The sequence below is a fragment of the Osmerus eperlanus genome, unplaced genomic scaffold, assembly GCF_963692335.1.
Source record: "Osmerus eperlanus unplaced genomic scaffold, fOsmEpe2.1 SCAFFOLD_204, whole genome shotgun sequence".
Taxonomy (NCBI): Eukaryota; Metazoa; Chordata; class Actinopteri; order Osmeriformes; family Osmeridae; genus Osmerus; species Osmerus eperlanus.
In genome coordinates, this window is record NW_026911306.1 from 1,296 (window position 1) to 23,299 (window position 22,004).

The 22,004-nt window shown below is 49.1% G+C and overlaps 1 protein-coding gene across 1 annotated transcript; it reads right to left on the bottom strand.

Annotated features, from left to right (window-relative positions):
- Window positions 1–1,035: 1,035 nt before the first annotated feature.
- On the bottom strand, window positions 1,036–21,102 carry LOC134015867 (axin-2-like). The gene is given in 12 exon segments (XM_062455373.1): window positions 1,036–3,561; window positions 6,480–6,561; window positions 6,564–6,610; window positions 7,441–7,542; window positions 7,852–8,094; window positions 8,296–8,466; window positions 8,638–9,050; window positions 9,757–9,897; window positions 11,845–11,947; window positions 14,961–15,101; window positions 18,089–19,026; window positions 20,586–21,102. Coding segments are annotated over 11 exon segments (2,397 nt in total). The 5' UTR covers window positions 18,916–19,026; window positions 20,586–21,102; the 3' UTR covers window positions 1,036–3,434.
- Window positions 21,103–22,004: the final 902 nt, after the last annotated feature.

Genomic DNA, 22,004 nt, shown 5'->3' on the forward strand with positions numbered 1-22,004 from the left:
AGTAAAGGGGGAGTTAACTGGTCTGGGGGCTCTTCTTAAGTGCAGTGGGAACAATGGCCCCCTCGTAGGTCAATGTACCACCCTCGGCGCATTCACGATTGAAACGTCATGTAAATGTAAATGAACTTTGTCCTAAACGATTAGTCTCAGTAAATGATACAAGCGTTGAGTGGTCTTCAAAACTGCTTAGCAGTGGCAGATGTTGACGAACCTGATGAGTATTATGGAGCTTTGAAGAGATCGAGAACATTTCAAAAGTGTCGTCGTCGGGGGAGGGGGCGTCATCCCGTCGTCGTCCTCCCCCAAACACCCCAGGAAATGCAGTCAGCAGGTAAGAATTGTGTCAGAATCCAGTGAGAAAAGTGATAATGACTTGGTTCAGCCGACGGCTCATTGTCCCAGAACCCCTTTGGGTTTCTCTATGTGAGGTGCCAGCCAACCATAGGGATCTGCCAATCACGGAAACCAATGAGGACCTCCAATGGATGACTCACAACAGGTATAACGGTGACCTTGTTTCTAGGGAAAGAATTAGGAACACCATACTGGGATAGATATGGTCTAGTTTGACAAGTGTGCCAGAGAAATGAGATGTGTGAATGTAGTATATATTGAACATGGTGGTTCCAAATGGAGATATGTTACTAAATATCATAAACATGCCATCTAAAATAATCAAGCGGAGCTGGTTCATGCAGGGGGACGCGAGACATAGCGCCCCATTAGCTTCGCGTCACTAGCAGCGCGTCATATCATGCAGTAGGGGCACACCTTCTTAGCAGGGCGGGCTATTTAATCAGAATATCGCTGCACTCTGCTTTGCTAGTGCGACACAGGTTGCTTTCTGTTTAATCTGCTGCCTCCACCTACCCGGCCTCCACCCTTGGTTCTGTGTTTCCTGTCGTAGGGGGAATGCGTATATAGTATATAAAGTATCAAGTAATACTATACTGAGTCCTCCTGCCTGAACCAGTTATACATATTACCGCTCTTATTGTCATTCAACACCAAACAGCAGGGAAGCAGAAGTTTTCATTTGAAAAATATAAAACTTTAATAAAGGCTACATCTCTTAATAATTACAATAATTATAGGTCCATGTAAATCTTTAAATGAAACTCTGTATATAATGTATAATTTACAGTTTACATAAAACAAAAAAGCCATGGGTGTAAAAACAAGACAAAAACAATATGATTACAGGATATTATTAAAAGCATAAAAATATCTTTTCAACATAAAGCCCTTCTGAAAACCAAGGGATCTCAAACACCCTGAATCAGGGTAGAACATGGTATGACTTCCATGTAGGCACAGGTTCTGTACTCATAAAACACTAGCAATAGTGTGTGTGTGTCTGTGTATCCATTACTTCAGAATGCATTATTACAATGTGTACGGGAGCTCTCTTTTTCGATAAATGTATTTTCAAATTCTTTTAATTTAACAAAATGGTATCAATTACAAAACTCCAAAGCTATCAGAGCAACGTTGCTTGAACCTAGTACTTTAGTATAAATAAGGATCCGGAAGCTTCTAACGCGGTGACTTACGTCGCTGCTTCCTGGCTTGAGCAGCTTGTCGTTAGCGCAAGGTTATTTTGGTGTGCTTGCTGTAAATGCTTCCGTTATTAGATGGTTATTGACCACAACTTGTGCTCCAGGTCCCTTCTGCGTGTTGGCCCTCGGCCCCAGTTCCCATGTGCAAATGCCTGGTCCACAAACAAAGGCACAACTAAACAAAGATCGAGCTCCGCGTTGCCGGAGAGAGAACGAGAGGGAGGTGGAGAGAGAACGAGAGGGAGGTGGAGAGAGAAAGAGAGGGAGGTGGAGAGAGAGAGAGGTGGAGAGAGAGAGAGAGGGAGGTGGAGAGAGAGAGAGAGGGAGGTGGAGAGAGAACGAGAGGGAGGTGGAGAGAGAAAGAGAGGGAGGTGGAGAGAGAGAGAGGTGGAGAGAGAGAGAGAGAGGGAGGTGGAGAGAGAGAGAGAGGGAGGTGGAGAGAGAGAGAGAGAGGGAGGTGGAGAGAGAACGAGAGGGAGGTGGAGAGGAGAAAGAGAGGAGGTGGAGAGAGAACGAGAGGGAGGTGGAGAGAGAAAGAGAGGGAGGTGGAGAGAGAAAGAGAGGGAGGTGGAGAGAGAAAGAGAGGGAGGTGGAGAGAGAGAGAGAGGGAGGTGGAGAGAGAGAGAGATGGAGAGAGAACGAGAGGGAGGTGGAGAGAGAACGAGAGGGAGGTGGAGAGAGAGAGAGGGAGGTGGAGAGAGAGAGAGGGAGGTGGAGAGAGAGCGAGGGAGGTGGAGAGAGAGAGAGAGGGAGGTGGAGAGAGAGAGAGAGGGAGGTGGAGAGAGAGAGAGGGAGGTGGAGAGAGAGAGAGGCCACCAGTCCAACCAAGTGGAGAGTACACATTAACAGCAGCATATATTAAGACTGGGATTGAGCGTTACAATGGCGGAAGGACGTCTCGAAAGACTAGAGACAGAACCTTCTATTGGTTGAGTAAGGTTGTCGGCATGGATACGGGCCTAGGGGAATGAGGGGGGGGTGGAGGGGGGTTTCTGAGGAGATAAGCTAGTGTCATACTGTTTGCGAAGGAAAAAAGCAAATACAAAAAAACTCAATCACCACAGTATTCTCCCAATACTCAAAGCAGCTTGCCCATTGGCTGGACATGGGAGGGGTTACAAGAGGGGGGAGAGGGGGTTGGGGGAGAGTTAAAGGACAATTGTTTTCAATAAATACTCAATAAAAACTTTCAGCTCATGACAAAAAGCATCAATATATATATATAATACATGTATATATACATATATGCATGTTTGTATGTATATGCACACGTACAGGCGTTTTTTTTCTTTTTGTAACAACTATAGCACAAGGGGAGAGCTGGAGCCGGCGCTGGCCGGTGTTCGGAGGCCCCCCCCCACCCCTCACTCTGCTAGTGAGTCCATTGCACTTGGTCAGGAGCCCACGCGGCGATGCAGCTGTAGTCTCTCGTTTCCTCGGAAACAGTCCTCTGCATCTTCAGTGGTTATATTCGCAATTTTCAACAAAAAAAAGCGAGGTTCGGTGAGGTGGAGGAGGGGGCGGAGTCTCGCCCAGAGGCCTTCACTCGCTTTCAGTCTGTAGTGACGTTCCCTTGTGTTTTCTAAGGCTGATTGGTTAAGAAAGTCATGGAGGGCGGGACCTCCTCTGGGGTTCGGCGTACTTCATTGGCTCGTGTTCCTTCAAATCGCTCCTATTGTGCTGGATATATTAACTCTGTTTAGCTTAATAATAGGAACAAAAACAAAACGACAAAAAAAAAAAACGTCTGGAGCATTTCTCCATTTAGTCACTTAAAAGTCTGCTTCCTCGAAAACGCTTTGTGCCCAAGTGGTTGGTATTTGGTTGGCAGTAGGGGGTAGGTCAGGGCAGGGTGGGGGCTGGGCTGGGGGGGCATCAGTCCATCCTCTCTACCTTCCCCAGGACCCTGCCCTCATACATGGGCAACACCGCGGCGTCCTCCCACACTTCCTCGAACACCGCCCCGCACTCAAACTCGTCGCTCGCCTTTTTGAAGTAGTACCTGCGAACGAGACACACAAGGGAGGAACAGCGGGGTTAGAGAGCGGCTGGTGTGTGTGTGTGCGCGTGTCAGGAGGTCGTCACGGGGGGGGGGGGGGGGGTCACATGGCTACGTGTTGAACTCCGCGCGACGATTCGGTGTTTGAACGGCGCCCGGCGCTTTCGACGCTCTCCTTCCCCGAGTGGCTCGGGAGACGCCTACGCTCCCTCCCCGACACCCGCCCGCGCGCACGGGACGGGCACGCCGCAGCGAGCCCCGCCCCTCTCCCAAACAAAGCGGACTTAGTCCCACGCCGAGCTATGCTGCCTAACTTCACACTTCAAAGAGCCCAGGCGTGACTACACACATGCCCCCAGCTCTGCGATTGCCCCTCCCCGGACCACTCCTAAAGAACAACTCCACATATTAGAGACAGGCTCGCCGAGGAACGCCACTGTCGGCCATTCTACAGATGCCTATCTGTCCTGGAAGGTCTCATTAAAGTTGAAGGGGTAATTAAAGCCTGTCTTAAGTCACCCCCCCCCCCCCCTCCTCTCTTTCTAGAATTGGCCTCTCCCTCCTTCCCACCTCTTGTCTTGGAGGGTTCTAATTGGGGCCTGCTGTCAAATGAAGGGCCTTTCTGTCACTGGGGCTGACGGTTCAGGTGCCTGAGAGTCTGCCTGTAGCTTGAACACGCGTGTGCACACACGCATACACACACACACATACTATTAAAACACAGACACACACACTTCTCAGTCCCCCAGAAGAGAGCAGAGGTTGAGAGAGTGCGAGGTGAAGAGAGAGGAGGCCTTTCCTGCTTGCTCTGACTGGATGAGGGGGGTGTGATAGACTGGACACAGGTCGAGTCTGTGGGGCGATACGCCAGGTGGGGTGGTGGGGGGGCACCCCCCCCTTAGGTCACAAGGTCACCTAACTAGCCCCCCCCACCCCCTCCTCCTGTCCTCAGGTTGGTTTCACATCTGTGAAGTCTACCCAGCCACCCAGCTCCTAATGACCAGCGGGGAAACTTTAATGATAAGCTTTGTAATGGAAAATGCCTGGTTCAGCCCATGTGTGCGCCCGTGCTGAGGAATTCCAACCCCCCCCCCCACCCCCCCCGTTGTTTTTATTTATTTATTTTCCGCGCGGACAAACTCCACGCTAACTCCCGCAAACGACACGTGTCGCGCACAAGCGGGGGGGGCGAAGAAGAGAGAAAAACGGGCTTTCCTTTTTCTGGTGTCAGCCGTAATTAGACGAGAATGCGCTGCTTGGCGAACCGAGGGTGGATGTTGCGGGAGCCTCGCACAGCTGCAAGGGTCCCAGATCCGGTTTCAGGGTCGTTAACTCCGGGGGGGTGGGGTGGGGGGTGGACGAGATTGATTGGAGTGGTGGCTATGCTTTTTATCTGATGATGCTATTTCAACAAGTGGAACTGCCACGGCGTGGTTCTCGGGGGTGTCGTCCGAGGGGCACGGCGGAGGTGGACGGGGCGGTGGCTTAATCTAAGCGAATCAAACTGAAAGCGTGAGATTTTTTTTCCCTGTTGCACGGCAACTGGACTTCCCAGAGGAGAAAAAGATGCATTCCCAATAACAAAACAGTTCAAAAAGGTATTACTTTGTTTCTCAGAGAGAGAGAGAGAGAGAGAGAGAGAGAGAGAGAGAGAGAGACAAAGAGAGGCAGAGAAAGAGCAGGGGGAGGAGAGAGAGATTGCAGGGGAGAGAAAGAGAGAGAGAGAGAGAGAGAGAGAGAGAGAGTGTGTGTGTGTGAGAGGAGGTAGAGAAGTCTTTCCATTGGAACATGTTTTATGTGGCATGATTTTTCTTCCTGCTACATCTGGCACCAATGGTGTCTGGCAGAGCGTGGCGGTACTGTTCTCTGCTGTACGGCAGCCATAGGCCAAATTAACCAACTCCACACATTCTGCGCCATTAAAGCCAGCCGCTTCGAATCGAAACACCCCCAGCCCCTCTTTTTCTCTCTCTCTCCTTTCGTTCAGGAATGATGGGATGGCTGGGAAGTGATGAGTTGTTTGTGAGATCTCTTTTTTTCTCTCTTCCCTCTCTCTCCCCTAACAAGCAGATGGGGCCGTGATGTTGTGACCGGCGTGCTGATGTCATGGAAGAGACCGAAAATCATACCATGAGGCCGACAAAAGGTAGTTGCTTTGAATTAGGGAGTTGTATTCCATTGTTATGGAGACCAGGCCAAGTAAAGTTGGAGCCTGCAGTGAAGGTGGAGGATCTGTCTGTCACAGAAGCATGTGAAGACTGTGCCAAAACCAATATCGAAAAATCAGTTCTGCCAGTCACAGGTGACGCTGTGAACTTCAGTCAGGGAATTTATTCCAACAGGAATTGTTAGGACTGATTCATCGCATTAAAAAAAAAGAAAAGGGAAAAAAAAGATGCCCGCGATTGCTCCTCGTGAAATTCTGAAAGCAGGAATTTGAGGGGCCTCGCAATAGTGCCAGTCTTGGTGCACGAAATAAAAGAGCCGGGCTTCAAAGCCATACTTATTAAGACTGCGTTACCATGGAAATCAATACCAGATGTGACCAAACATCTCTCCGGCACAGAAAGAAATCCCCCTCTTCCTCTTTCGACGGTGGACCGGCCCAGCCTCTCTCTCTCAGATCTGCTCACCCACCCCTGGCTCCGAGATCAACCGCTCTCACAAGTCGTCACGCGCAGTTCGGACAAACACACGCTCAAAACTCGAAACGACCCACACCCACACAGACGCACCTATGTATCCGAAAAGCCCCATTAAACTTTGGCCCGCAAAACAAACCGCCCCTTCTTTATCCTGCCTTTGCGACTCCCCCGTCTTAAGGACGTGCGCGAGGTGTGAGGTGAGGCGTTTCCCGTGAAGGTGAAACGCCTCACCTGGTGTGTCGCCGTTCCCTGGGAGAGGTCGAAGTGTGTGTTTACCTGTATTTGCCTTTCTTGCTGAGCTGGTCTTTGAAGTGTCCCAGGGTGAGGCTGTGGGTCTTCATAATGCTGCGGTAGGGATCTCCTCACCACAGAAGAAGTAGGTGACCACCAGGTCACAACCCAGGAGCCTGGAGAAAACGAGGTGCAGGAACGTTAGAACGCGGGACTGTGGCGCCACACAACACTGCTGTACATCCACCGCTTTAAAGCACTGAAGGGAATATGCGAAGAGAGTCGGTTCGGTCTGAGTTTGAATAGTAAATAATATGTGTGTGTTTTCACCCCAGTTTACCCCCAGATGAACAAATGGGACAACATGCCTCTCTGACACACAACGGACCCACTTCCTGGTTGACTTGTGATTGCCTATGTGGTGTGGCTACTCTTCAGAGGACCATGCTGACAGCTGGCCTACTGAAGGTCAGCCAATTAAAACGAAAACAGACAGTCAGGTGACTACAGCCCTGACATCAAAACACCCGCCCCAAACCCCACCAACCACACCAGGGCTAGACGGAGGGCTGGTGGGGGTTCAACATAAAGCTGAAGTCACTGAGCTAGTTAACTCTGGCTTGTGTATGTTTTTGTTTGGTGCGTGTGTGGGTGTGCGGTTGAGTACTACTCTTAAGCGCGTTTTAATCTTAAATGATTAAAAGAGAGAGAAGAGGAGTTCAAAGGAGCGGGCATGCTGACTCATAGTGGTCCCTTTAGAGTGGAGAATGAGAGAAACAGAGAGAGAGAGAGAGAGAGAGAGGGCGGAGAGAGAGTGAAGAGAGAAGGGGGGGCATAGAAAGAGGGCGAGAGAGAGAGTGAGAGGGTGAAGAGAGAAGGGGGGGCAGAGAAAGAGGGCGAGAGAGAGAGAGAGAGAGAGAGAGAGAGAGAGAGAGAGAGAGAGAGAGAGAGAGAGAGAGAGAGAGAGAGAGAGAGAGAGAGAGAGAGAGAGAGAGAGAGGACGTACTCGTCTGTTTGAAGTCCGGGGATGGGTAAGGGTAGGGTTGGATTTCCACTGGGGAGAGGAGCAGGATGAATCCTGTCTCTTTGAAGGCTGGACGTTGAATGCCTGGCAAAGAAGGAGGGAGGGGAAAAAAGAGAGAGGGAGAAACAATGGAGTTAGACGAGGACATCAGCATTCACAACACAAGGTGAGAAAACACTGGAGAGTCAGCTGGGGGAATCGATCTTAAACGACGTTGGCTTCGACCTTCGAACAAGGCCGACCGGTTAAACAGATAGTACCTGAAACAACTTCTGCGTTTGTGCTTCACTGTTAAGTGAGCGACTTGTGTCGCCACACAATAGTACAAAGCACGTCTTCGTGTGACTGCTTGCGTATGTGCGCGCGCGCGCGCGCGTGTCCCATGGCCCTCACCTCTGTTTGGGGGGCTTGGAGACCTCCTCCAAGCGCCGGCAGGCCTCCTCCAGCTGAGCCAGGGTGTTGGGCGGGGGCAGGGGTGGCATGGCCGGGTCCTGGATGAAGGGGTGGGCTGGGTGGTGGGTGCGGAGGTGACCCCCGCTGCCCGGGCCTCCACAGCCCCAGGTGGAGTGCGTCCGGCTGGGGAGGATGTTGGAGGCCGGCTCCAGGAGCTGGGGCTTCTTCAGGCCTTGCGTGCTGCTTGGGGGAGGGAGGGGGAGAGAGAGAGAGAGACAGGTAAGCATACATATGGGGAACTTCAAATGCTGCTCAGTGCCTAGGAACCGAAAGCTCTTCCCACAAGCTTACCCTACGGAAGCTCTACATCCCAGCCCCTGCTAGCCGATCCCAGAGGGTTAGGTGATCCCTCCGGGGGTCACTGCGCGACGGCCGATCTCTCACCTGTGGGGCTTGTGCTTGCCCTGCCGCTCGCTCTCCAGGATCCACTGCCAGACGTTCTGGGAGCGGTCGGTGACGTCCAGGGTCAGGTGGGGCGTCGAGGGCCCCTCTCCGTGGGCTGGGCTCAGCCCCTCTCCGACCCTGGGGGAGCGTTTGGACAGGGTGCTGCAGCGCCTGTTGGAAGACGAGGGGGGGGGGGGGGGGGAGTCGGATTAGACAAGCTCTAGAAAACTTTTCGGTCAAAGATATGAAGGCTCAGAATGGTTTTATAGGGGTACAGAACAGTTCATAATTGGGGTCGTGCGTGCGTGTGTGTGTCTGCGTGTGGAATCGTATGGGCCGTACCCGGGGGAGAAGTTGGAGTAGTCAGCGCCCCCTGGAGGGCAGAGGCACTGCACGCGCTGGGCAGCATCGGCCTCAATCTGCTCCTTGGTCCTGGGCCCGGCGTGATGATGGTGGATGTAGTGGTGGTGGATGTGCTTGGTCGACGGCCTGCCGCCGCTACCCAGAATGCCCTTGGGGCCGCCAGGGTAGGCTCCAAGGAAGGAGGGGATGAGAGCGCCGGGCCGCTCCGGGGATTGCGAGCGCGGGGAGTGGCGAGCCACACCGGGAGACTGGCAGCCTGGTGTCTTGAGGACGCGGGATAGGTGGTCGTCTAGTATGGCCTGGGGGTCCTCCTCGCAGGGGCCGCCAGGGGGGAGCAGAGGGTGGTGGAGGGGGGTGGAGATGGGGAGGTCGCTGTCCTCCTTCTCATCCTCCTACACACACACACACACAAACAATAAAAAAAAGAACAATTGTTATTGGATGACAATTCCACAGTCTCGTAAGACTTCAGACAAAAACTACTTTTGGGGGGACTTTAAACGTAACCTTGCGGTTTTAACGTCACACCACTTAAGGACAAAACGTTCTTCAAGTTCACAACACCCAGTCCATAAAAACCTTGCAAAGTTTGACTGAGACAAAAAAAAACGAAACACATGCGTGGTCTTTCTAAAAAGCAGGAAGATGTGAGAGCTCTTCCGAGTTGTGGAGGACTTGATCTGGGCTTCTCTCTGCGCGCGCTCTGTTATCCTCTCTAACAGGCCCTGGGTGTGCTTCATCTGGAATGCACAGCGCGCATCACAGAGAGAATAGCCCTTTCCCCGCACCACTGGAGAGTTAGCTAAGCGCTAACTGTTTGAAGAGCTTTGAGTGTGTCAAGAAACATAAGTTTGAAACTTCCCTGGGACCCAAAAAAAAGAGAGAAGAGAAATGAAGCTGGCCTCTAAATTCCTTCCTCTCTTTTCTGTCAAGACCTTCTCCAAACGTATTAGCTTCTGTGCTGCTACGATGCTAACTCCTCAAATAGCTTCCCTGAAGGACTTACTGTTTCACCAGAAAGTGTCAGCAAAGTCACCCGTGTTAGGAGTCAGGGTTGGAGAGTGAAAGGTGTGTGTGTGCGTGTGAGAGAGAGCTCACCTCCTGGATCTGCTGCAGCCTCTCCTCCAGAGAGCTCATGGTGTCCTGCTCCCTCTTCAGCTTCTCCAGCCTGGAGATGAGCTGGGCGGCGAAGGCCGAGGGCTCCACTGGGGTCATCTCCTTGGGCAGCCTGTGAGTCCTCTGTAAGGGGCACACAGCGAGAAGGGGACGGTCACTTCAGAGAACACCACTCCAGCCCCTCGTTAGTGTCCACGACTGGGGGGGGGGGGGACGTCCGCTGAACGCGCCCCGGCCTAATCCTCCACTTGGAAGCTTGTTTCAAAGAGTTCGCTACTCCCAGACAGAGGCCTAATTCCATGCCCTTGCCCCTAAGCTCACCCCTCCCTCCCCTCCCTCCCCCGTGCCCGCTGCCTTTGGCACTGCCAGGGCCGCGCGGAGGGGCGGCGGTGGGTAGCAGTTGGTCCCGCTCAGAAGGGCGAGGCCTCCCGCCTACACCCTCAGCCAGCCATCCAGCCAGCCATCCAGTCAGCCAGCCTCTGAAGTCAGCCCACTTCAAAGGGCCCCTTGTCAAACATCAAACGCACACTAGGGGTGGGGAGGGGACACGCAGCTTTAAATCTCGGCCTCGAATAAAAGCCAGATATCGACAGAGATGAGAGAGGGTGAAAAAAAGGGGGGCAGGGTGGAGGGGCGGGGGGGGGGGTGAAATTAAAAAAGAAGGGGGGGGGGAAGAGGACGAAGATGGAGAGATGTGCCCTGGCGGACTGGTGGGGGGAGTGTGCGAGGGAGGGGAGGAGGATAGAGGAGTCAAATAGCAGGGAGATCTGAGGGGAAGTAGTAATTTATTTTCCTGACTGCACGCAGGGCACCACTGAGGTACTGTAGTCACATTATCCCTCCTTTCCCTCTCTTCACCCTGCCTCTCTCTCTCTCTCTCTTCCCATCTCCCTCCCTATTTTTCATTATCTGGCACGCTGGCTTTCTTGATTTTGACTCCCTTTTTTGTTGTTTCTCTCATCTCTTTGTAGAGACGATGAAGGGAGGGAGAAGAAAGGCGAGCGGGGCTGCTGGCGGAGGAGCCTCGCCGCCGTGCGCTCCCAGCCCCCGCTGCCTGGGGCCCTGGTGCATCATGGGAGAGAGAGCCATCTCCAAATCAGGAGGGAGACATTAAAAGAGAACAAGTGGGGGGAAAGGAAGAGAGAGAGAGAGCGAGAGAGAGAGGGAAGGAAAAAATAAAGAAGCAGACAACAAGGCAGTTCAACTGACTGCACCCCCCCCACACACACACACACATTCTCTCTGACACACATACACGTAGTGTTTGTGGCAAAATCGGTTTATTTCCCCCCCCCCGCCTCCTTTCCAGAAACCCCCGCCCCCTCCAATGTCCATTCAGTATCAATTCAACACCATTCATCCAAGCCATGCTGTACCACGCTTAGCAAGGCCCATTATGACCTGCGGCTCCTCTGAGCCAGGAACTAATGTGTGGGGTGGTGGGGCTAGGGGGAAGGGATGCCAGGGTGACACAAAGAAGGGGGGGTGGGGGGGGTGGAGGGTTGGGTCACAGTTGGAAGTTGTCAATGGAGGGGAGCTATGCAGCCAGGGTTCTATTCATCCCAGTGATCAAAGCACTGCTAGAGTAGTTCGATCACCGCTTTTAGGGAGTGACTAAGGTTGGGGGATAGCTGACCCTCCACACCACCACCATCACGTTATATTGTCCTCAACTAAGTTTCTGAGGAAGAATGTCACAAGAACAACACAGGTTTATTTCTGACAGCTTTACAGAAGCAACAAGGGCTGTGTGTGTGGCGGGAGGGGGGGGGGGGAGGGGGGGGGGACATTAAGGGATATGAAGACCCCAAAAAGTGGTATGCAAATTGAGTCTTTGATTTACCCCAGACTTTTATATGAAAATGAGCAGGTTTGACAGAAATATAGTATTCTGTCATAACATTCACATTGAAGGAAGGGGGGGGGGGATACAATGAAATAACAACACTGCTTTCCCCATGGGGCCATGGGACCCAGTTGTAGTCTACGCGAGTATGAAAAAGTTTGAGTTGGGAGAGATTAAAAAAAGACACAAAGGCATCTTAACAGGAAGTAGGAAGGGGAACTCACAGGAAAATGGGGTAGCGAGACCTGCCCATTGATCTTGACGCTTCGATGCATCTCTCTCTGGAGTCGCTTCTTGGTGCCCAGCTTGTAAGGAGGGACTCCATCTCTGTGGAGAAAAGACAGGGAGACGACGGTTTAAAAAAAGAAAAAGAAACAAGAAAAAGATTATAAAAGGAAAAAAACTTGTGCAAAACTAGCCTGGAAGGAAGTCAATGCTAGCGTAGCTCAAACGCTAACATAAAGTTATGCTAAACTCTGTTTATGTTAAGTCTGGTATAACTTGACCTTTGACCCTGCATAGCCCTGTAGTTACAACACATTAGCATTATTAGCAGCTGGAAGGTTAGGCTAACTCTTGGGGATAGAACCCTGTGGCGGCCGCTTGTCATTGAAGTGATCAACCCAACACCACCCAAACGCCCTCCCAGACCACATTACGGCCAAATCAAAGAGCCAGAGAGCCCTTGATGGCCGGGCAACAAAAACATACCGAACAAAACACGGCATGACAATGGCAAAGATATGCTTAACACCCAGCCTCCGAGTTCAAAAGGAGAGTCCCACTGGTAATTTCACATTAGCCTTTGTCAACATTCAGAAGTGACGGTTTACAAAATTGCACCTTTGCGAAGTTGTTTGAGTTTGTAGAGTCTGTGGCAATTTTCTCCTCTTATCTTTCTCACTGGAATGTGTTAGGAGTCGAAAGCTAGCAATATTGCTAAAAGTAGAGTCTATGGGCAATATTTCATTTGGGGGTGGGGTGAGAGGAGGAGAGGGAGAAGAATCTCATTCTTTTCCTCACATTCTCAATCCCTTCTCTTCTCTAGTAAGTAGACTACTTTTCCAGTCAGCTGCCATTTAAGCCAGGCCAATTATCTTGGCCTTTTCGGTTGCTCAGAAGTGTGTGACCTAGCCCAAACGCTAGTTTTTCCACTGCCTCTTTGAAATCTCACACTCATGCACATATGCACCCTCTGCCATCTTCGTTTGGCAAGCGCTCCGCTGCGAGTCTCTGATCTCGGCAACATCAAAAGGCTGGTTTGTAAGATAAGGTAATGTTTGAAGTTGGCGCAGAAGCATTCCCCAGCGTCCAAGTAAATCCATAAATAAGATATAAGCAAAAAGAAAGAAAAAGCCCCCCTCCAGATGACTGCCCCCCCTCCCCCTCACAAACCAACCCAAATCCTCCTCTCGTTCTTTATCTGTAAATGAGATTCACATTTGCAGTGTGCCTTTTAACCACTGTAAAAGGACGCACTAATCAAATTGTTCCCCCCAATGAGAAGGGAAGACGCTGGGTTCTTTATTACAATCGGTGAGGGGTGGGATAGAGAGGGGGAGAGAGAGAGAGAGAGAGAGAGAGAGAGAGAGAGAGAGAGAGAGAGAGAGAGAGAGAGAGAGACTAGAGGAAGTGGATGAGCAGACATGTAGTGAAAGACCTTGGTGTGTACTAACAGAGGAGCCGTAGTCTAGGTTTGCAACATGCAGTGCTTTCAATAACAAAGTTGTGTGTCCAGTGTTGCTTTCCTCTACAAAAACTTCCTGTTCTTGTTACTGCGCCTGGAGTCTGTGACCGCAGTGGCAGCCAGTGTGGAGGCCGACCAGACAAACATCCAAGATGCAAGTGGCCATCTCTCTTCAGCAGGTTTCTAATAAGTGGAGTGTGGGAATCAATACCTTCCAAACTACACTCTGAAGATAACAAGCCACGAACCCTTTAGGGCACTCCAAGAAACAGCCCCCCCCCCCCCCCAAAAAAAAAAAAACCTGCAGTACCAACTAGGCAAGAGGAAGGTATCAAGCCATCTACCCTGCAGCAGAACCCAGACCAACTCCAAACATCTTCACATCTCTCAGTCCTCTCACCCCCCCCCCTTCCTCTATCCAGCTGTTTTAATCAACCCAAACCTCCCCTTTCTTGGACCAAGCCGTGCCATGGCCGAGCCCCCCTTTTGTGGCGACCGGGGAGGAGTGAAAACAGCCAGGGTCTCTTTCACAGGCCCTTAGTTTATGGGGATCTCCCATTCAGTTGTGCAAGTCATTTTCAAAGCAGCCAGCCACCCTCTTATCCCCCTAAGCTCCCCTCACCTAACAATAGGCTGAAAGCGATTCAGTTAAGCCCTTTATACTCCATGCACTTTACGTTCTCACTCCCTTGCACTCCAAGCCTCGCCGCTCTGGCTATTGGTTGGAGTGGGACAGGAGGGAAGTGGGGGGGGGGGGGGACTGATTTTTCAGGGGGTACCCATGCTCTGGGGCAGTGGGAGTCCCTCATGACCTATCCTGAGGTTCCAGAAATGAGTAACCCCCGTGAAAACCTCACTGACACATGATCTCAGCATGGCGGGGGGAGAGGCCAGTGGCAGGAAACAGACCCACCATGTGAGTAAGCCTCCTTTCATTTGGTGCCAACATTTTTCAATGAGTTTGTCTTAAGGCCCGAATGGCTATTTCCACCCTCCCCAAATCTCCCTCCCCCTCTTGCCCCCTTCCCTTTCCAAACTCCCTCCCTCGTTTCTCTCCCTCTCCCTCAAGCTCTTCAAAGGAACAGAGCGATTAGATAATGCGAAGACGAAGAAAACAAGTCTGTTGTGGCAGAAGGGTGGGTGGGTGGGATAGATACATTTCTACTTTGAGGGAAACAAGGCAACACCCACCCACCCACATCAAGAAGTTCCTTTTTTTGCCTGTAACACATCAGAATAGACTTCAAAAAGGTCTTTCGACATAATGACTTTCCCAGAGTTATCTCCCTGGGGCCCTAGCGACTACACATTAATAGAATTACCTGAAGTCAATCAGAGAGGATAACTACAACAACTCTGTTCCCTCTACGTCACGACGACATGTCAGAGCCTACTTGTATGAACTCTTTAGAACCACTTGGCTAAAAACGTGTTTGTTTGTTTTTCACTTGAAAGGTGTTTAATGATAACCCTGATGATCGTCTATGCTTTGGACAGTGTGGAAGTTCTCCAATCTTTGTGGATGTTTTTGTGTGTCGGGTTTCTGTTTGGGTCAGCCATATGGAACGGATCCCTTTGAAGTCCATATCCATTCCAGGTTCAGACTCAGAAGGAATCTGGACTGCTGATGCTGCTGCGGTTTGGAACACTTACACACTGCTGTCTGTCATGGACATGGAGTCGTCCGTCATGGCATCGCTGGAGATCTCGCTGTCGTTGGCACTGGTGGCGGGAGCGAACACGTAGCCGGAGTTGACGAGGTAGGGACTGGCAGGATCTCCCCGTCGGTGTGACCTGCAGAGAAGCAACCGGAAGAGTTTTAGAGTTGTATCTCTAACCCCCCCAAAAAACAACAGCTCTTTGTGTGAATTAAATGTGTGAACGTTTCGCAGTGCCGATAGACCAACGTTGGCCAAACTGCGCTGGCTATGGAAAAACGTGTGTACTCGAGTCCAAATTTCGTAAGACGTCTTTGTTTTGGAAGCAAAAAGTCGGAATTTGGAGTTTGTTCGGAACTTTTTAAACTTTTAGAGTTTCGACAGATTTTTGTAATTAGAGTCACTTTCCTGAGACGTTGGGGCCTCAGGAATGTGACAACAGAATCGGAGGGGCTGTGGCGTTTCTTTTTTCTCTCCTCTCTTTTTTCTCTCCCTCTCGCTTTCAGGTCCCCTCCCCCATCGCGCAGGGGGGACCGGGGGGGGGGGGGGTGAGGGAGGGAGTGAAGTGAGCAGCCCAGCTGTATGTGAATGAACAACAGCACTTCCCCTCTCTCTCTCTCTCTCTCTCTCTCTCTCGTTTTTCTCTCCTGCTATCTCTCCACCCTTTTGTTTGGGCAAGGCCCCTACTCCCGCACTTTTCCACTCTCTGAATCTCTCTCTCCCTCTTTCTCCCCTTTCCTTGGGAGTGTTTCCCCCCCCCTCCCTCGCCTCTCTCTCCCTCCTTTACTCTCATGTCTTCTCTCTTCAAGTCTGGGGCTTCTCCTTGCACCCTCCCCCTACAACAACCCCCCCCTATCCCATCCTTTCTAAAGTCTCTCCCTCTCTCTTTCTACTCTCTCCTGCTGTGTTGCATTCCTGTTCCACTAGTGAAGGGGGTAGACAAGGAGGAAGGGGGGAAAGAAGGGGAGGGGGGAACTTGAGCTTAAAGAGCTGGGAGAGAGAGAGAGAGAGAGAGAGAGAGAGAGAGAGAGAGAGAGAGAGAGAGAGAGAGAGAGAGAGAGAAAGGGGAAGGAGGGCCTCTTTCTTTATGAGAATGCCTACTGCCGGGAGTGCTATGTTGAGAACCCCAGCATGACTAAAGCCGTAGGCCCCAAGCTCAAACCTGACCTTTGGAAGGTTCGCGCAAAGAGTCAGGTACTTAGCACAGCTGGGCTCTCCACTCCCAAACCCCCCCTCCCCTTTCTCTTTTCTTTCATGAGCTTCTCTCTCCTTCCTGTCTTCCCTTTCCCTCCTCTCCCACTCCAAAGAATGCTTAGTCTCTGTCAGAGGAGAGATAAAAGTGTTCAGTGGAAGGGAGGAAAGGGAGAAAAAAAATCCAACACAAAATCACAAGCAAAAAAAAAAACATAACAAAACAAAAAAGGATTGGAAGGGGGGGCTTTGGGGCCAAACAGAGCTGGCGATGTGCTGTTGTTGATTCCTCTTTATCGGTTTTGAAGAGAGGGGCGAAGATTTCAGAGGGAAAAAAAGAAAAAGAGAGAAAAAAGAGAATCAGAGCATCCGAGCAGTGGCAAAATTAGTTCCACATGTTTCAGATGGAAATTCGTTGACCTACAGAGATGGCGAGGGGGCATGGGGGAGAGTGGGAGAGAGGGAGGGGGAGAGGAGGAGAGAGGGAGGGGGAGAGGAGGAGAGAGGGAGGGGGAGAGGAGGAGTGTGGAGAGGGGAGAGGAGGGGGTTCTCCCTTTCTTTGGTGAAACACAAGAATGTCGGGAACACACCAGGAAGCTGAAGAGATGCCCTCATGTCAACAATCCCAGAGTGCCTTCCAGTTTCAAACTCAACATGGCCACTTCAGAACATCCTGACCACCACGGCAACACTGACTGCAGCCTCAGAAATGACCATGATCTTGCTTGAAAACGGTTAGCCACGCTGTCTACTGGGAATTAACTGTGTGGGCTAAACTGAGTTAACTAGTTCCATGTAACAACGGACTCAGAGCACGCATCGAACTCAGTGTTAATTGAAGTATTCATATTTTCTACGCGTTCATCTCTCCCAACCCTGCTTTGAAAAACAATGCTGACTCGTTTGACAGGGAAACGCATATCCTTGAAAATGATCCCCCCCCCCCCCCCCCCCCAAAGAATCTGTGTTTTCTAACAAAACGAGAACTTTTCAGAGAGCTCTGTGGTAATTGTGTCCAGATGTGGTCTTTTTATTGTATGAACAACACCAGGAAGTATTTTGGTGAAAAACTCAGTAACTGCTCTTTGATGCAAACTCATACATAAAATCCACACTTTGAGATGGTTCCCTGAACTGAAGAGTTTGCAGCTGCTGGACAATACGTGGGACGAGATCTTAAGAAATAAGCCCAAATGCTTTCCAGAGACGCTTTTTCTTTCATCTCCGACCAAGAGGCAGATATCTCCCCTTGGCTTAGCGTTGCGCGTACGTGTGTGTTTCTTTGAGGCCGGCTAGAATTTAAATGCTTAATATAATACAAGCAGGATGCAACAAAAAAATATATAGAAATGTGGCAGAAACTTTTGGAACAATAGCACGACAATGTTTCAAGTTACAGCAGCAGTCAAACTTGGGTGTCTGAATCTGTGCCTGTACCGGAGGAAGAGTTTCAAAGCACAGGAAACTTGAGCAAACCAGCAGAGGGCTGCCTGCGAGACACCATTTACTTAAAAGGAAGGACCAGATCCATTGATGTTTTGCACCCCCCCTCACCCTTCCCTTTTTCTACCCTCAACACCCCCCCCCCCCCCCAACTAACTGCAAGGCAGAGAGAGGGGACAAATATATAAGAGATATGTTTCCCTTTGATGAAGCTCCGTTATCTCACATTGGAATCTGTGAAGTAACTATGACAAAGAGGGGCGTTTTTATGCTTGTACCACTTTTTAGCAGGTTGTGCCAATTTCTTAAATTAGGCTTCAGGCAAAAATGCATGTGGTCGTCCCCCCTCCACACACACACACCTCCAAAACATAAAAAAATACAATAAATGATAATAATATCCAAATTATCCATGCACAATCAATGCCTTTAATATCTCAAATCTCATATTAAATTAAAGAGAAATGTATGATAAATTACATGTCTTACCTGTACCCATTTTCCAGCACTTCCGCCGCTGTCCGGATGGTAGCAGTGGCCCTCAACGCTTTCGCCGATAGTCCAACTACAGATGCCAACGTTTTCGCCTTCAAGTCACTACAACTCCACTCTTCTTCTTCAATAAGAGGTGGAAGATATCCACACATCAACTTCAGACTCCCGAGACCGCTATGGTTCACATACGCTGCGTTCTCGCAACCGGTGCGCACGTATTCGAGGTATATGTCAGAAGTTAAAAACATCTGGTACGCGTTCTCTTCCATGGTTGACTGAATTTCCGTTTGTGCTTGGTCAAACATCGCAGAGTCTATAAGTTGTTTCTTAATACTATCCCTTATGAAAGTCTTCGTAGCAGGTTTCAACTGCTTGGAAACAATGCTGTTGTTTTCTATGTACCGTTTGAAAATAACTTTGGCAACTCGTAGCGTTTTGGTATCCTTTAAGTCCATTTGCCTGAAGCCATTGCAGGCAAACCAGAAGTCCAGAGTGTCCACGCATTTCTCCCGCTCCAAAAAGGTCCTGAAAAGAAGAGCACCGTCTTGGTCACCTAGTAGAAAATGCAAAGACTTCGTCCACCGGGCAAGGGGCGAGTCCGGAGACGCGCTCCCCTCAGGTTCTCCAAGTCCATCCTCGTTCCTCCTCGGTGTGGAACCGGGAGACGCGGTGGTGACAACTTTAGCCTTGATTTGGGCTGTCATTTTGGCTGGCTTGCTGGGATTGTGGCATGACGCCTCTCCCTCCTCCCCCGGTACCGGAGGACGAGGTGCGTCTTCTCGGAAGCTACTGCTGATATGGTCCGTAAGCGCCCAGCTCATGGCTCCAGCTCCGGTTGCAGTGTGTGTGTGCCGTTGTGCCTACTCTGAGCTCGAATGTGATCCTTCTCACTCTTTCAAATCAGCGGGGGAGCTTCTCAGCTTCTCTTCACTCTGAAACAGAAAGTATTGATCTAATCAAAGCCAGATCCTGCCAACTTCAAAGGTAGACATGAAGTAAACAGTCCTTTCAAGCCCTGTCCGTTTCGCAGAGAAAGAAAATATGAAAGTCTTTTTTATTCCCGTTATCTGTTTATTATCTAAATGAGAGATCAACTGCACCTAATTCACAATGCGCATTGAACTGTCACATCAGAACCCTTTGACGGGTATAATCGTTTCATAAAGACACAATTATATCCCCCAAAGCGTGGCTAAAAGACCATTAATGTGTTCCTATGTGATCCTTTGTCGTAGCCTTCATTTCCAATAAAATGTCATATATTTTTCGAAACGGTAGGATCCCATCGGCATCATGCATAAAGACTCGTTTCTCTCGTAACCTACCACTTGTCCTCACAATGCACACAGCCAACCAAGCTAGAGGTAAAAAATACATCGGATGCACAACAATGGCATAACGTTGGCTTTTGTATTGTGGATAAAAGCCCCCGAGGGAAAGCGAAGCGCTCAATCGTACAGTGTTCGCGATCGATATTCCTTTAATCATTGGCACAGTTAGCCATCTAGATTTCAGCTCACATGTAGGCTGTAGCACGCCACTCAGATGTAGGCTACAGAGCACACGGCAATGTGTCTGAGGAACAAGATACGACTATCAAACACTTCTCTCGACTAATGTTCACTCAAAACTTTCTCTTAAATGTCCAAATGAGCACTTCTCTACAATCTAGCTGGCTCGTGAGGCATAAGATAAGCAGAACAAGTTCTTCAGCGATCTCTATTCCTACAGTTCTACAAGGTACCATAGCGGTAACGCGTTTAGCGCCGTAGCGTGACTGTAATTAAGTAGGCAATATTTGAAAACACTACAGGTTATTGTACTTTACCTTGCAACAATGTGTCAAACTGCACATGGATCAAATCTGTACCTAAACTGGGCAACACGTCTTGTGTAAAAAGATCACACTGCACCACATACCATTGTAAAACGAAATCCGAGTAGAGCCCAAAAGTGAGATGGAAGATACTCCAGTTACATGCGTCTTCTTTAAAACAGTATATCCAGTCAAACTCGAATGCAATAGTAATCCGACAAACGGGAATGTGAGATGTCGGACTGTTGACTATGTAGCCTACTAAGCCACATGTGTTTCCTTCCAAGTAAGAGATTGGTCTAATGTGCCCTGTCCCATTCAACAACTGGCCCCAGAAAGAGCAGGCAGTGTTCCTATGTAGATCAGAGGGGGGTGTCAACATTTCGAGGAGGAGGGGGTATAGCCTACATCCCACTTTTTCCTTCTTCAAAGAATACGATTACTACATCCCCAACCAACAAACTATTCTATCTGCACGTTTGCTTATAAACTATAAACGCAAAGACTCAATTGCTCACCTATAGCCTATTCTTTATCTATTTTACCGTATTTTCTCGCCCACAAACGAGACATGTAGCCTACATTTCTCAACTTCAAAGCATTGCAGCAACACATCAAAGCAACCGAGAGAGGGGGCATTGGTTAAGGCTGCAGAGCAGCATTCTTACAACTTACCATCGATGCACGTTAGAATGTCTTCCTTAGATTATAAACAGTGTGTAAAGACACAAACAGTCCCAAAAGTATTCAAAAAATGACAAATATCGCCAGAGTTCTTTTCCGTTTGTATGTTTATCTCAGGAACTAGGGGGATTTTTATTTTGTATAACCTTAACAAGAAAACGCGTTTCCTCCATACTCAGGTACTGTTTCAAGTAGTCGACGCAGGCGGCAGATATCCTCCAGGCTATTTCAAAACGAACTGGGTTGAGGGTTTAACTGTGGACATCAAAGTAAAGAACCGCCGGCCTGGTCCCGGAAGATAGATAAAAACAACTACTCTTCTTTGCGATTTCAAAAAGCTAAAACCAGCTAACATTAATAGTGTCACATCGACTGTTTTTTTCAGTCAGCGAATAGACCCTAAAACTATACATTGAACAATAGTCGGCAGTATTTAGAGGGCTGTGTAAAGGTTTTTAGAGACAGCAAAGTTTTTACTGGGTTGTTAGGACCTTATCAAAGACTGGCAATCTCGAGCCAACTCCCCGAGGCTTTGGAACGTCAGAAGTAAGTGATCTACCGCCCCAATAGCATTATCCCTGCAATCCGTCTGTTGCTACATAAACTTTAAAGAGACATACCTCCCTACTTGCATATTTAATATTTTAACCCCTTAGTTTCCATAAATGACAAAATAATACGTTTTAATCCATCATAATTATAACATTTATTTATACAATTCAGTGATGTTATATAGACTTAATGTATAGTCTGACCAGTGAAACTCACCATAATTCATGTCGTGATTGTAAAATATTACATTTTATTGAGTTACTTTATTTATTGATGGCCTACACTGGAACAATGACTGTCAAATGATTATTAATAAACTAGTCATTAGTCACCATAACATACTTGTCTAATCCACACACGAGAGTATGGCATAGACTGACATTGAGCTCAAATTGGACACAGAGTAAAGGACTGTTCTCTCTGCTTTTTAATTCGGATGACTTTCCTAATGTCATTGTGCCGGAATCTTAAAGAGAGGGCTAGACAGTGATCCAATCCCATGGTACTTCAAAGGCTATATTGTCCCTTTGATGTTGAAAAAAAATCTACTTTAGAGAGAAAATATATTTATATAAGAGAATTCAAACTCACAAAACGTCTTGGATGGTATGAGGGATGCAACATAACATGTGTCCTTAAAATGGTGCTTATTGATATATGCACACATTAGTCATTATCTATGCACACTGAATATGATCTCATTTGCATATGCAATGACAGAGAGCTGCTATTGGTTGACTTTCTAATCAGGAAGTTGGTCTAGAAATTGAATATTTATACTTAATGTGTATTCTAGCTGCCTTCTCTTTATTTTTCCATCTAACATAAGTGAATTTATTCAAATAAATATAACATAAT